The 16,573-nt window shown below is 33.9% G+C and overlaps 2 protein-coding genes across 8 annotated transcripts in view; one reads left to right on the top strand and one right to left on the bottom strand.

The window, feature by feature from the left end:
• The window catches only part of LOC111044952 (keratin, type I cytoskeletal 9-like), a 176,306-nt gene that overhangs the window by 14,855 nt on the left and 144,878 nt on the right, over positions 1-16,573 (top strand). The window lies entirely within an intron of this gene.
• Positions 1-16,573, bottom strand: part of LOC111044950 (cell wall protein IFF6) — a 117,143-nt gene that overhangs the window by 30,076 nt on the left and 70,494 nt on the right. For all 7 annotated transcript variants that reach the window (XM_039424467.1, XM_039424471.1, XM_039424470.1 and 4 more), the window contains exon 3: positions 4,618-4,716. In XM_039424467.1, coding sequence (XP_039280401.1) covers positions 4,618-4,716 — 99 coding nt within the window. The remainder of the gene's footprint in view (positions 1-4,617; positions 4,717-16,573) is intronic.

The raw sequence follows: 16,573 nt of genomic DNA, 5'->3' as shown, positions 1-16,573 counted from the left end.
TTATGAAATGTTGCAAACGCCTTGAAGTTTGTTGCAATTCATGGTAATTAAAATGAGAGCAAATCCAATTAGAGCCGCTTGTGAAGAGACGAGGGTGGACAAGTTTAAGAGAGCTTGCTTGGGCTGGGTGCAATGATGTCAAACGACAATGTTATGCAAAATAGGAAGGTGTCTGCGGCAGTAGCAGCATCATGAGCATCAGTAGCAGCAGTCTCAGTATATCTCAGTATGCGGCCTCCGAGTGTGGACAGCGGTCATCCCGGAGAAAGCCTCAATGATGTAACAGTCTCACTCCTTCACCTCCTCCTCCTGCCACCTCACCCCTCTCACTCACACATCAACCGCCAAACAAGGCGTCGTGCCACTAATCCCCCTTCGTAAAAACTTATACAACTCGCATTCTTCCACTCCAGCATTCCTCTTACAGATAGCACTTCTCATTATGGAATTTTATTTTCTCTATCGATAACGTTTTTTGGGCTATACCTGTGATATATTTTTGGAGAGATGTTTGATTGATTGAGTGTTTTATTTATGCAGATTACAAAACAGGCAGAGGCCATGTGTGTTACTTATCGATGTCTTGAATATCATTTATAATTGATGAATGAAAGTCACTTGGTTGAAATAAGTATTGTATGAAAGTTCATACAGGAATGTATGCAATGCATGGACAGCGTTTTATAGTACATTTTCAGCGTTCTGGCACTAGAATAGTATGTTTTCTAGTACATGGTAACTCGTACCATGGAAGAACTTATGTCAAACGACAATGTTATAGGACAGCGTTTTATAATATATTTTCAGCGTACTGGCACTAGAACAGTATATTTTCTAGTACATGGTAACTTGTAGCATTCAATAGGAAACTTTGTATTCACGATAACGGCGCTGACATCATAGAATTGTTAGTGGTGGGAGGGTAGTCAGTTTCGAAGATTAAAGTTTTTCCACAATTTCATGTATAATTCAGAAGAGATTAAGATTATAAAAATTCCAGTACTTCACCTCTTTGATTTCAGTAAAGTTTGGAAAGAACATCGTGGTGAGGTTCGTGCAGCATTGCCTCCCCCCCCCCTGTAGTGACTATTAGTGAGGACGAAACACTACTTGTCCCCCTCATTCATTCATGCCTCTTCACAAGTTGGCCGCACGACGATCTTGGACGATATGGATTCATTTGGTTCTCTCCATCACTAAACGACATTCCATCAATAATATTACATATCATCTATATAAATTATAATAGAGAGACTGTGGATAATATCCGTCAAGGCAAGGGAATAATATTCCCTATATATTTTGTAAATAAGCTTATTCAATTGCTGTATTTTATTTTTGTGATATTAACGCCTCTTGTAACCATTTTCATTAAATTGTAATTTACAGCTATTCCGTTTTGAGATTTTCACCCAAACACTGATTAGTTCACAGGATACTATAATATGACATGTGGATGCCAGTTTGTTCTACATGACACAATTGGTGCATTCATGTCAAGTGCAATTTTTCGTCGACTTGGATTCGACCTGGTTTGTCGCCTCTCGTGCCGATTTGCCGTATTGCACAAGTGCTTTCCTTGATCACGCAGATTTACAAAATTCTTGTAGGCCAGCGCTCATTATATCGTGAAACTTTTAAGTTGAGAGAAGGCTGCTCGTGAAACTAGGTGGAGTCCAGTGCGCGGACAGCCCACGATTACTAAACGCTCTGCTTTTAGTTGACAGATTAGCATTTCCATAAATTCCAGGTGAAAGTCAAAACTTTGATCAATACCGCTGAATGAACTGTAGAATAAGCAGACTGCTAGAAGAACTAATGAATAATCAATATGACAAACCAAATTAAATAAGAATACTTCACTAATAACTAATAGTTTATATTAATAATAACTAATAGTAATAATAATATGAATTGTAGATGATGACTAAGTACGAGTAGTAGGCTATGAGGTATGAGTGAGGGTATTCAGAAAATTTGGCTTACATTCTCGTACTTTTCTCTATCATCAGTAGCCTATTATTAATATTTCATATTGATTCATTGATATTGGGGCTATATATGACGCAAAGTTAGCATCTTAATTTAATGGCTTGGATGTAATAAACTTAATGACAGCCGAAAACTATAGTTTTGATCATGGAATACTAATTTTGAATTCTTTTAGTACAGAAAATCAATCATTTGTATTTTATGGCGAGTAATTTTGATTTGATGCTACTAGAATGGCTCTCCTGGATTCTACATTTTCGGATAAGATATTCACTGTCTTTTGAAAATCAACGTTTTGTTGTATATGATGACAATGTACAGGCTATGATGTATGAGTGAGGGTATTCAGAATTTTTTTTTCATATAGCCTTGGCCACTTTAATGTTTTTTCTACTGATGTTTTCATCTTTAAACAAATTGACTCTCACCATGTTAACGTCATCAGCTCACCAATTCTCATTGATAGATTTTGTTCAACTCTTGTTTTTTAATGTACCGTATCAATTAAAATAATTTTGATTTTTTTATTAAATTACTCTATTCTTGTGACTACTTGTGTAATGAATGTCTTCATCGTCCCACTTGATCACACACACTTATGAAAGCAATTAAATCATTGCCTTATGAGTATTTCATTAACTAATTATCAAACGTATTTCTCAATAAAATGTCTTGATATCTATAAAATAATCCTGTTTTCTTAATGTCCAATACTATATAATTACTCATGGATTATGCAACCAAAAGAGACATAAACACGAGAGGCGAAAATTAGCTAGAACGTTAATGTTGCTGCTAAAGTATATGCTGTTCCAAAATGATTATTACTCTATTTAAAAAGTTTTTTAGTGTGTCGTTCTGGTGTATTGTAAGCCAGATGTACTGTATTTAGAACGGTTCTCATGTGTCATTTTGGAAGTTACGTTAATGGTGTTTGGAAGTGATGGATATTGTTGAAGCTTGCAGCTTTGATTGGTGGTTTTGGAAACTGGACAGACCGAGTTGTGTTTGGAATTGGAGGAGTAAGACCAATAATTCCAGTTCCGTTCTGATGTTCGGTGTGTTGGTGTGGCAGTCACACTAAGCGTACGTAATAAGGAAGAAGGCCGACGGTCTGTTTACGACTAGGCAGGCACTGGAGGCTGCTGCGTTGCTGTTCCGATTGACGCGGAGAAAGTGTGCTCAATTGTAGTTGTCTGCTGCCATCAGCTGTTCTTGTCGCATATTGCGCGCCTAAATACTCGACAACTGTAACTGCTAACCTCCTATTGATGGATTGGCCTGTTAGCGGTAGACAAGTTATCATAGGAGAAGTCTCGACCTCACAGATGTGGTCCAAAACTCCTCTGCATCAGCATGAGTTGTTAATCATGATGATCAACTTTGATTTTTGATGCCGTCCTCTTCTATTTACCTTCTTTCCCATCTCCTTTTTCAATCTATTTACTGATGAGCTGTTGATCATGATAATTATAGAGCAATTTCTACCCATAATTTATATCTTTGCTTCTCTTCCTCCTTCACATGTCCATCTTCCTCTCATCTACATGCAGTTTTTCTTGTTTATTCCCTTATCAATTATTCTTGATCGCATTTCTTGCACTTATTGGTTTTCTTGTGACATCTTGACTGTTGATTTAGATTTAATTTTGGTGGTTAGTGTAGTAATTTCATAGATTACTCAACATCTTAGCTATCCATCTCTGTTTCTTGGAACAGTATTTTGTGTACGTTTTTCCTGTAGTATATTATAAGCTTAATGTAGTATATTAAGCATAAGTCTTGTTTGTAAAATTGCAATACTCACCTATTTAAATAACGTTCTCAACCATTTCATCTTGATTGTGTAAATTATATTCCTTTTTCATTAGTTGAAAAATTTCTATTGCAAACTATAATTTTCCACTCACAACGTCTTTTGTGGATTATTCGTTTGAGTTTCAGCAAAAGCTATGGGGCTTTGAGAAATGAATGTTAGTTTATAATGAAAATTAGTATAAAGGAGAGATGTAAGGAAAAATTGGAAATCCAAATATTTTGTTAATTTCATGAAATGGAACTCACTTTTCAAATTCTCTATGGATATGATTTAATAGTTTATGTGTTTATATTAGCAATTTATTTATATAAGTGAATAGTTTTGTAAAGCAAAATGCATTTCTCCATCAAAATTTTATGTGTAAAGTACTGAATCGTATTAATATAGGTACTGTTTACGTATTAAAAGAGGACCTTGAACATAAAACTCTATTGTAAATAACTTTTTGTGTAGTTGAGAAGATGATATTGTGGTAATTATTCATACTGAATGAAAAAGACTAATTTTTGACAATTTCTTAGTCTTTTTCATTCAACTTTTATATAACTTCTTGTCAAATCAATTCAGTTCAAAGTATAGAATAATTAGAATTTTCAATTGATAAATTGAGTTATAAAGGTAAAGAAGTATTATTCAGTTACTGTTGAGATCAATAATAATTATTGTATCCACACCAATCTTGTATTATTACTGGCTGCTATTTGTATAAATTTATTATTGCAATGGATTCATTGGTTATCTTATGCTATTAATATAAGTGATAGTGCAATGATGTATAAGTGCATTAGTACTAATATTTTTCTCACCTGCGATAGGCCAGGGAATAGTTGCCTTAAAAATCCTATCGTCCTTTTATCCCTACTCAAGGCGTCGCCCAACTCTTTTTCTTCTTCGCTGAATGCATTCTGAAAAAACCGAGAAATTGATTATTCAACCATTAAATAAAAGATAATTATTAATTTTATAGAAAAAATTAGACGTCATTCAGAGGAATATCAAATTTTTCAAAATATGATCTGTTGTAAAAAATGGAAAACCTTCACAATCTACCATGATAACGATTCATCTGATGTCGATAGTAATTTATAATAATATCGAAAATGTTCGATTGAAATTAATTTATTCTAATGTAGTGGAAAGAGGAAAATATTCAAGTAATCACACTGCTGAATAACTAAGGTGGTATTGTTATGTGCTACCGTTAAGAGCTGAGGCATTGGGCCTTGAAGTCACGTTTATTAGTGTTGATATGGTTCATCAGGTATTCTTCACACGTGAGTTGGGATTCTTTCAACCTTGTAGTTTATACGGAACGATTGTGCTCACATCCTGGCTTCAAAAATATCTTATGTTTTGTGTTATGAAATTGTTGAGAGTTATTTTTGAATAAGATTCAACTTCATGCTTCATGAAATATCAGTTTATCAATCAAGAAGGCATAAAATGCCTTGAATATGAATATGAATAGTCATTAGACTAATCATCTGAATCTAAAAAATGAACTTTTCTAGGGGTTTCATGTTATAATTATGACGATTATATTGAAATATTTAGGTGATTGTAATATAAAAGCCTGAAAATTATTTTAGTTATATCCAATTCATATCCATATGAGAATTTGTATGAGTATAAAGAAATTCATTGCTTCATTGTATAGATTGTAACCTTTAGACAAAAAGAACTTCGACTATCAACCAAGAACTGAGTAGTAGTATTAAGAAGGGGAATTTCTATTGGATTAAATGGGGTTACCCCCTTAGGGGGTCATTTTATTCCAATTTCAATACTAGGAACAAGTCTAGAGTGTATAAATCTTCAGAAAAATGATAGGAAAAATATAATTTCTGATAAAATAAATATAATTATTCCTATTTTAATTATTTCAGTAAACTTTATTATACTCGTTATTGTTCTCTGATAGTCTTGTGAAATAGCAAGAATTTGCTTCTCTATACGGAAAATAACTTGATACTGCAGAATAGAGAAAAAACTAGACTTGAATCTTCGTGACTACCAATTATATCATTGATCAACTGTTCCTTGATTTGATCCAATTCATATAATATTCTGGAAGAAACAGAGTACCGAACCGGTTCTAGAATTTTCTGATACAAGTACAATGTAATATGTGTTCGTTGGTGGAAAAGAAATAATTTTCATATTAAACTATTATTTGATTGAAATATAGCTTATATGAACGATATAATATATTGAAATTCAAGGTTAGAAGAATCTCATAAGTTTTACAGAAGATTTCATTCAGCCAAAATTGAAAAAAATTCCAATTTTATGTGACTGTGAAGTATATAACTGGCTTACCAACCGGTTAAATTTTAACTGTGATTAATTTCACGAGAACGTATCTGAGATGGCTTTTTTGAAAAGACGGCTTTTCTGATTGGTTCTCGTGGAATTAATAACGATTAAAATTTAACCGGCACTAGAATTATTAGATTTGCTGCAATGCTTCGAACACAAAACAGTTTTTTTAGTTGACTGCCTTTGTGATCCCTTTAGAATTTTTTCTAGGAATGGTGTCAAGTGAACAAATAAAGCATATTAGGAAATAAATATCAACAACAAAAAGTTCTCATCTCACCAACACGAATCTGTGAGTCAACAGTTGCGAACGATTACAAGCTAGGTCTGTTGTAGTGCTTCGTGAACCACAGTTAAGATAGAGAAAAGCGTGATTTGTGTTAATCTAAATTCATCTTGTACGTGGGAAAAAAATGTTTCCACAGAAGAAGTAGACAAAATATTGTATGTAAATGGATATTTTCCCCTTGTTAGGCTCTAAGACAACACTATCACTGCCTGTGGATCAACTAAGATATGTTTTTAACAGCAGTTACATAAGATGAAATCACACCTTAATAGAAGTCCAGGACATTTTTATAGTCATATTTCTGCGCATTTTGATTGTCAAATTCAAGATTCATCTCAGATGAGCAAGTGTTTCAAAGTTCAAGACAATCCCAGCCTCTGCGCTTACCAATATTTTGGCCACTGAATTATTATCAACCTTGTGTGTCTCTTGTAATCGTTCACATTTTTTCTCTGTGGGGTTCATCTTCTATAAATTCATTTTAGAATCCAGCAGTTTAGTTTATGACCAATACAGATTCCGAATATGTCCTTTCATGAGAAAGAGATTTTGTCTCACGTTCTACATACCAAAAAAGTTCATTCATTACCATAATCTATTTGGGTAAACTTTACATGAATGAAATTTTCAAACTTTCACTTATGAATATTACAAAAAATGGATTATTAATTTGTCGTATAACTTCCACGTATTCTGTAATCATTTTTAGTACCTTTATTACAGAGACTATTATTTAGTAATTGCTCTTGATATTACAGTCAGGACAGTAGAGCTATGTTGGATAACTTCAGTATTCATTATATAAAGGCCTAAAGATAGACATGTAGTATTTAGGTATTGGTTCACATTTTAAATACACATTTTTGTGTGCCTGGCCTTTTAAAAGATAATAAAAAGATAATTTGGAATAAAATTTAGAATTTGGAAATAGGCCGACACATCTAGAAAATACCTGAGTCTATACTTAATTCATGCAGGTGGACGGGATAGAGTCAAGAAAACTTCAATAAATCTTGCCATGCCTGACTTAATAGGTTTCTACTAGAAAATAACACTACACTTTGAAATAATTGGAAAATACAAACAACTTCAATAAACATTGGCAACTAAAATCGGACAAAGGAAACAACAATTTCATGTTACTTTGTTGACATTCTTCATCTGATTTGGGGGCGCATTACTATCCCTCGTTTAGATAGCAATACGTCACTAAACCAAACAATACCAGTCATGAAATAACAAATTGATTTCAATGCAAAAACTCAAGAAAGAAAAACCCATTGAGCCCAATTTTTGTCGATAATAACCCGTATAACCCATTTCATAAATTTCGAATCCCCACTTTTGACTGACATTCTTGAATGAACCTTTTGTTTCACTACTCTGCACTTTCATTGGTCTGTACGTTGCTTTATCGTCGAGGTTACAGTACCTTGTTTTTGGCGGTGGACTTTTACCGGTTGAATTTGACTTGACGGCGACATCTTACGTCCCTAGACCTGTTATCTGAACGGGTGTCTTGAAACAGTGTTACATAAAGTTTCGGAACCAAAGGGGTGGTACATGAAGTTCGTTAGGGGTCACACACACACCGCTTAGCGGTTATTTGAAGAAACAATTATTCATACATGATGAAGAAACACAATCAAACTTTTCAGGACATGACACTACTAGAAAATTTAAACTTCAATAAAAATAAAACTAACTCCTACATTAACTAATGAAATTATAAACTTGCCCAAAAGGGCGAAACAAATCGACTACATCTTCACTCTCGTAGTGCTTCTAGCAAAGTGTCCTCCGAAACGTAATCTGGTCTCTCGGCTGGGGAATAGCCCCACTACAGTATTTAGAAACAGGTCTCCTATTGGGCGAAGGGAATCAATTTGACCAATCGTCGCGTGACTTCTAGAGCCTTAGGACCAAAGAGAAATTGCAAAATTATTAGTTTGTTATAATTGTAATATCTTGCTGTTTTACTCCTTATTGCACTCTATGTCGCGACAGGAAGGCTAAGTTTGAGAGATAATTCCATAATCTATATTCCTCGACGGCTCGGAGCCACAATTTTTAAATAACTTCACTGGGAAACTCGAAGTCATGGCCGTTTATATTACTTGGTTGAAATATAATTGTGGTTTACTTACTTTTATGTCACTTAGGCTGAATGTCAATGAATTGATCCTTTATCACCAGCCTAAGTGACATAAAAGTAAGTGAACCACAATTATATTTCAACCAATAATATAAAATGTATGGGTGTTGCCTTATTTGGAAACGGTTATAAGCTTCAGCTCAACGGTTACAACCATTTTTATAAGGAAAACAAAACCAATTGGTGAAACTATATCTGATAATATATTTTTTTCTGAGAAAGATGGTAATTTATACCAGAAAAAAGCATCAATATGATATAGCAATCCGTTTTCAGGATATTATTGACCTAGATACAATCGGGATCGCATTTTGGAAACCGTAACACTAGTTGATAATCAATTTTCTACATAAATAGAGTTTATTTCATGTATAGAGCATAGCGGTCCTACTCTAGTCTTTTAATTTATTTTATTATGAAGAGAAGTGCACTCTAATAGGACTTATGTCTAGGTGTGCTCATCTTTATTTCGCTTATATGCTTTTGTCTTTCAAAGCAAAACAAATAATGTTGAAATATGTTGTATTTTAGAAGTGGTTTTCTATTAGTAAGTTTTATTTTGTATTTTGTATTTGAGCTCTAGTTACAATGATTAGTAATAATGTATTATGTTTTGCGAAATTAATTAAATTTTTAATTGAAAAATTGAATTGAATCAATAACATGTTTATGTAAAATCATAGAAATGTAATTTTGAATCAAACTATAGAAAGTATAGCCTAATGTGAGATTGGTAGGAAGTGAATGTCAGAGTGAATTGATGCATCAGAAGTAGAAAGAAATAACTGCAGGTGTTTCATGCATTCACACTGAAAATTATAATGCACTCCTCCAATTAATTCATGAGATACTTTCGAACAGTCGCATCATGAGAATATCAAATTAGCTTCCTACATCATCTCTATTACACGATAGTTAGAACGGAAGTTTATAGAATTTCAAGAGTACTTCAGTTTCTCTTTCACTCAGATTATTAGTTTCGAACAGAATTGCCTGGGACTGCCTCAATCGTTTCTGTTGCCAGGCTATAATTTCGGATATTGGTTCACCTTTGTTTCAGGCAATTCAGTCCCGAACACAGGGCGATGGTAAGGCCAATTTGATCTTCAAACTGAGTCTTGATCACTTAATAGCTTTCTTAATGGTTATCCATGTCTTTTTCAGTTGCTCAAAGAAATGCCTATAGTCCCAGCCTCTCTTAATTTTTATGTTTTCAACTTAGTTTACTTCTTATTTCTTCTTTTGTATATTTAGAATAATATTTTTTTGTCATAGTCATTCAATTTCAGCTGTTTTACATCCATGAAATCAAGCCGGTAAACAGCTGATTGTAGAACAAATAAACATATGATTCTCATTACAGCATACTATACTGTAATAAAGTCATATTATGTTTTCTTTACAGTCTAGTATGTTAGAACACTACTGAGTCCTAATAGAATCTGAGTAATTAATATACTAACTCAAATAATTAAAGAACTCATTCAAGGATTTTCAAGTTATAAGAAATCATCTGAAATCTTATAATTTAGGCCTTCATTATTTTATTTGAGCTCGCAGGGTGAGTCTGTTAAGAACTAGGCGCTACGGGCTAGGTCATGTTTATAGAATGCAGTAGCTCGTGCAGCAGCAGGTAATGGTTTCTGTTTCTCAGCAATATTATTCTTTCTAAGATAAATATGTCAAAAAATATTGTACGTAACTTGTACGGTAACGTATTTACCGCATTCGTATGATAATTCAACAATCATACTTATACGGTAAATTATCGTTACCGGACTTTTTACGTAAAGTACTATAATTTATTATAATTTTTTAATTTCGCAATGTATAATTGTAATGTTATAAATGCAATAGATTTTTCAAGACGTGGCATGTGATAAATCAATCAATTAATCTCTGGAATGAAGACAGTCCTCCCATAGTATTTTCCTGTGGGTCTTCTTCATCCGCTTCTCATTGATATTTGTTTTTACTTTTTGTCGATCAGAGATAATTGATCAATAACATGAAGAATAATATAGGTTTCTACTGTTTTTGGAATGGAATATTTATGAGAAAGTTATTTGACCGAGCGAAGTGAGGTCTAAGATTCAAGTCGACGGTTTCTCATTTCTCATTATGTTTAAATGTTTATATGTTAAATTGCGCGTCGACGTATATACAAGGTTTTTGAAAATTTTGCATTTCAAGGATAATGTAAAAGGAATAAGGAGCCTCCTTCATACGCCAATATTAGAGTAAAAATCAGACTACAGAACTATTCATCATAAATCAGCTGTCGAGTGGATTATAAATTGCATGCCATGACGCATGCAATTCAATATCTCAATGTAACTTGGTAAAAAATCAGCTGCTGTCTAGACTATTAATTGCATGCTTCATTGAATGCAATTTTTATGCACTATTAAATGAACTATTGATTGCGTGCGATAACGCATGCAATTATTAATAACTAAAATAACATAGTATTGTCTCTCGAACTTTCTCTGCTTTGAACTCGGGCTGTCCTGTTGCCATTATGTCTTAAAGGAGATAAGCTTTTGATGTTAGCATTTTTGATACACCAACCCCAACAGCCATTAGCCGTTTTCACACCGATATCTCGCCGACACCACAAACAGACAGGATTTACTCTGATGGACAGCATAAGAGGAGGCTGCGCGAGGTCTACTGTTCACAGAACTACTAGTATTGACCTACGAGCACAAATGCGAAAAGACATAATTAAAATTGAGAGCCTGATTTTAAAATGTATAATACTTTTGAACTTTTGTACCACTTATAATAAACAATCAACAATTAAATATATTCATATCCAATTATGAGTATTGTTAAGCTAATGTATGTAGAATTCAGCTGGATTACCACATGTAATTTGAATGAGCTCTGATTGGACTGTTCCTACTCAGCACGGCTTAGAGAGTATGAATCTTCCCATTAGAACACATAAGAATAATATTCTCACTGTAACTGATACGTGGGAATCCAGCTACATCCTGGACAGTGAAAAGCTCTATTGCGACCACTCTGGGACATCTTTACTACTAACACGATTCTTTGAATAAATATTATTGTTCTATGTAAAAATTAGTGTACTCCTATATGCATCCTTTATTTGATTATCTAATTGACCGAGCGAAGTGAGGCCTAAGATTCAAGTCGACAGTTTGGCATTTCTCTTAGGCCGGTTACAGAGCTCGACCGACCGTCAGTGCGTACGTCATTCGCGCTTGTCTTTTCCATAGATATTCCATGTATCCGCACAGAGCAGGACTGACGGCACGCACGCGCACGGTCAGGACCATGCGTTTTATACAGCGTACGAAAACCATCGGTCGAGCTCGTGCGCATCCGTTCCATCGGTCGACTGACGCGCTATTGAAACAAATGGAATCTTTCAGAGCTGTACTGATCAGTAGCCCGATCGCTACATAACCAATGTGCTGACACCTCTGCCCGACAATCAGCTGATATTGAATTGAATAGCATAATGAATGAATTCAATTAATAGTGTCATAGTGTCATTCAGAGTTTTTCTATACATTTCTTTAATCATTTCTAAATTTTTTATTGAAAAAAATAATATATTATTAATATTATCTACATTTATTTGATCCGTAGCTTAAAGTGACTGCAAGTATCCCCAATGGTGATACAAGCTCAAAATAACTCATCAAAATTTCTGAGGAGATTCTGAGGTAGTTGAGAAATGTATCTTCACCCCAAGCAATGATGTATATAATGGTACTAAATTTAAATTCCCTTAGAAATGCTCTTTGGGCGACCATCGGGTGAACTTGATATCTACGTCTTTTAATCCTTCGTTTACGAAGATAATAAGCTGCAATTAAACAATCTGTAAAGGCGTCCATTTTGTGAGTCAGAAAAACTGATATATGGTCAGGATGGTGCATACGCACTGACGGTCGGTCGAGCTCTGTAACAAGCCCTAATGTTTAAATGTTTAAAATAATGTTTAAATGCTCAAATGTTTATATGTTGCACATTTACGGCGAAACGAGGTAATATATTTTCATGAAATTTGACAGGTATGTTCCTTTTTTAATTGCGCGTCGACGTATATACAAGGTTTTTGGAAATTTTGCATTTCAAGGATAATATAAAAGGAAAAAGGAGCCTCCTTCATACGTCAATATTAGAGTAAAAATCAGATTATAGAATTATTCATCATAAATCAGCTGACAAGTGATTACACAGATGTGTGGAGAAGCCAGTTATTTATAACTATAACACTAATGGCGTGTTGTACTCTTCCGGTTAGTAATTGAACTTCTATTGCTGTATTTCCATAAGGTCTATATTTTCAATCAGGTACTTGTGGATGAGAATACTGCGTGAGGTCTACTGTTCACAGAACTACTAGTGTTACTAATCAACTCCATAAATATGTAGTTCTCAGATTAGTATAGTCATATCATTTTTTGCTGAGATAACTACTAAAATTAAACTATTGTAATCAGAGTCATTATGACAGATGAATTATTGATTATACAGTCGATATCATAACTGCTGTGATCTAAGTCACATAAATATGGATTATCATTATTATTGATTTTCAAGCGGTCACCCGTTTATCGGAATCACATAGCGCATTCTTCAGGACATCCTTTATCAAATCATAGTATTATCAGCTAGATTAGTATGCTCTTCTAAGAATATTTCCAGCTAGATTGGTATGCTCTTCTAAGAATATTTCGAGGATCTCAAGGGCTGTCCTATTCAGTCATGCTTGACGATACCTGTGTTACAAAACTTGTATGTATATTATTTCCCCATTTATTTACCAAATATTCATACATTACAAAATATGCTAGAATCTATGAAGGTGAAACTGATCTTTGAAACCTCTAATCAGATTTGTGTTCTTGGGTGCAATTCCCATTTGCAATTCATTAGGTCTTCTCTCTGAAATGTGACGTTCTTCAATAACAATCATCATGTTTTTGCAACTGTTTAACTATAAATAGCACTAATGGCGTGTTCTACTCTTCCGGTTAGTAATTGAAGTTCATATTAATTAGAAGTAATCTCACACTGGCTTAATGATGATGACGTTACCTGATGTTTAAGGTGAGAGTTATATTTGAAATCTTGAATAATGGTTTCATAAGCCAGGAACGAGTTGGGAGAATCAAGCTTTATGGATTTTTATTGTCTCTTGAATGAATAAATGAATACCGTATGTCGGTATGGAACTTAGTTAATGATATACAGAGTGTTCTGAAAAAAGGTGCCCGTAGGTCAGGACGTGATTCCTCACATCAAAAGGAGAAAAAAAGTACTAATTAACATAGGTCCGAAAATGCTTAGTTACCAAGTTATACAGAATGGGAGATTTCGTCTGAATTTCTGTGCCCCTGCTGAAACGAAGCCCTACGGGTATTTGTTGGCTGTTAATTAAGATGTACAATTTAGCGTACTTAATGAAAAAAATTGAATGAAACCGTTTCCAGACCTGTTGCTACAGTAATTTTTAAGATATGTGACGAAATACGTGAAACTTGGTCCGGAAAAACAAGTTCCTTTAAGGTTTGTAGCAGCGATTTACTATGTTAAATGTACAGTAAACACAGAATATTTCTCTACAGAACTTGTAGAAAATTTAATTTTGAAGAGAAAGATGTTGAATAAGTCTATAATAGACGAATGTAACTTTGATTTCTCCCAAGTCATTTATAAAGAGTAGAATGACTAACAAAGTAATGCAACTATTTGTGATATAACCATATAAATTAAAATCCTCATACTAATCTGATTTCTCCCTGTAGAATAGTACACTAATACATAAGCTGTTTGAAACAAATTATTTTAGGTTCAAGCTTTTTCAATAACATAATATATGGTCTATCCTCAGGATTACTCATGTGGCATAAGTCCTGTTACTTCAATTGATAATTATGAATTTCAAATTATTTCATGGACAACAATATTCTATAAAAATTGCAATTTTCAATTGCACTTACAGCAGTCTATTAGTTCATGAACTTAATGATGTAGGAAACAGCTCTCTAAATTATAACACCTTAGCATTTCATTTGTTATTTCCAATCATTTTATGATTATGCGTTTTTGTCTGTGTTAAATAAATAAATACATTAACAAAATTAAAGCAATATCCACTACTACTTTCTCAAAACAGTTGAAATGTTAAAAGGTGGAGAAATGATTATGAAAGAATTCACTGAGATGTGAATGAATGGAGAAATAAATAGAATGAAAATGAAATTGGAGAGTCGGCTATATGTTGAAGATTATCTTTCCTAGAGCTTTGACGGTAAATAGAGCAGATAAATGAAAGATAGCTAAAATTGAAGAAATATTCATCAAGTTTAATTAAAAAATAAGTGATTAATGCAGCTTAAATATTACAGTTATTGTTTTACAAGCTTTAACTGATTGAAGTTGGATAGGTTGATGCTCTTTCTAGATGGAGTGCAGTAGAGGCAACTGCATGGCCGTTATCTAGTTGTTGTCAGGTGATTGTTGGTGTAGGTTAAGTTGTGTAATCGCCTGGAGGTGCACGACATCATAATGGTCAATTCGCACATGTCGCGTTCCAGCCAGTATACATGCATGCATTTGTGCTCTATTGTGATATTCACTTTGAAATGACAGCATCAGTTAAATGGGGAGCTATGTTGTGAATGTCAGTGAATATTACTATAGCAGAATAGAGTGAGCAGCATAGTGCCAGAGTGACCAAGCGAACATGGCCCTGACCACAATACACCATGCTACAACAAATAGACATTATTGGACGCCTCTACCAATACGACCTTCTTGATTGAGCAATTTTTGCTCGATATTGCAATTGCATACGAATCGAAACGTATTATAATTATCATTGAGCAGATTATTATTATTAAACAGATTATATTTAGTATTAAATGAATGCATTTTAAAATGTATTTATCAATTTGAGTTACTATTGTTATCAGACAATATGTTGCTTATGTTGGTGAATTATTTTATCGTATTGTGCTCACCGCATATCGTGATTGTCTGAGCCAACAGCTTAGAGAAAAACATTTTTTTGAATCATTGAAGGGTTCCCACGAGGTATTCCTATAGGTAAAAACCTGTTTCTAGAAATGAATTGGGTTTGTTTTTATTCAATCCCATTGGATTCTTGAGACAATCTGAATCTATAAATCCATACTTCAATACAATTCTAAGGTAACAGAACTGTCAACGCTACTCATTGCTGCTGGGGTAGAGAAGTGTCTTTGAGCCAACAGCTTGGAGAAAAACATTTTTTAAACATAGACGCTCTTCCAGTTCAAACGAATTTAGGAATAACAAATTGGTCTGTAGGCCTACTGGTCTTGAATCATTGAAGGATTCCCACAGGGTATACCTATATAGCCCAGTCAATAAAGGTTTTTTCGATACGAAAATTAAATAAAAGCTGAATCTCTCACCATCGATAGAACCCTCCCAGAGGGTCATTCTCCCAAAAGTCCCAAGAAATCCCCCTGGAGCTTTCCCCCCTAGCCACCCTCAAAGTTGAAAAATGCAGGTAATCACGGAAAATCAATTATCTCTGTAACCATTGATCGGAAAGAGTTCTATTATATGTCATTCGATTCTTTACATTATGGACTATAATATCAGTACTATTTATTTTCCCAATAAAACGAACAGTTTTCTTGATAAAATAATATAAATGTAAAAATTTAGGGGGGTTGCGATTTTATTTTTTTGTTTTCTCCGATTAACTTCGAAGTGAATGATTTAAAAGGAAAATGAGCCCCATAATTAATGTAGCCACTCCCATTGTGAATCCATTGATGTATATTGTTACGTATTTGCGATTTGATTCGACGCCGTGGAAGGGGAAACAGCTGACGCGGTACAGCGCGGCTGACTCTCTTCTCCATAGTAAACAGTAAACAAGAAATCAATTATCTCTGTAACCATTAATCGGGAAAAGATCTATCATAATTATGTCATTCGATTCGTTACATTATTGACT

This window comes from Nilaparvata lugens, chromosome 3 (genome assembly GCF_014356525.2).
Source record: "Nilaparvata lugens isolate BPH chromosome 3, ASM1435652v1, whole genome shotgun sequence".
NCBI lineage: Eukaryota > Metazoa > Arthropoda > Insecta > Hemiptera > Delphacidae > Nilaparvata > Nilaparvata lugens.
Note: the sequence above shows the minus strand (reverse complement) of the source record. Positions and strands in the feature narration are given on the sequence as shown.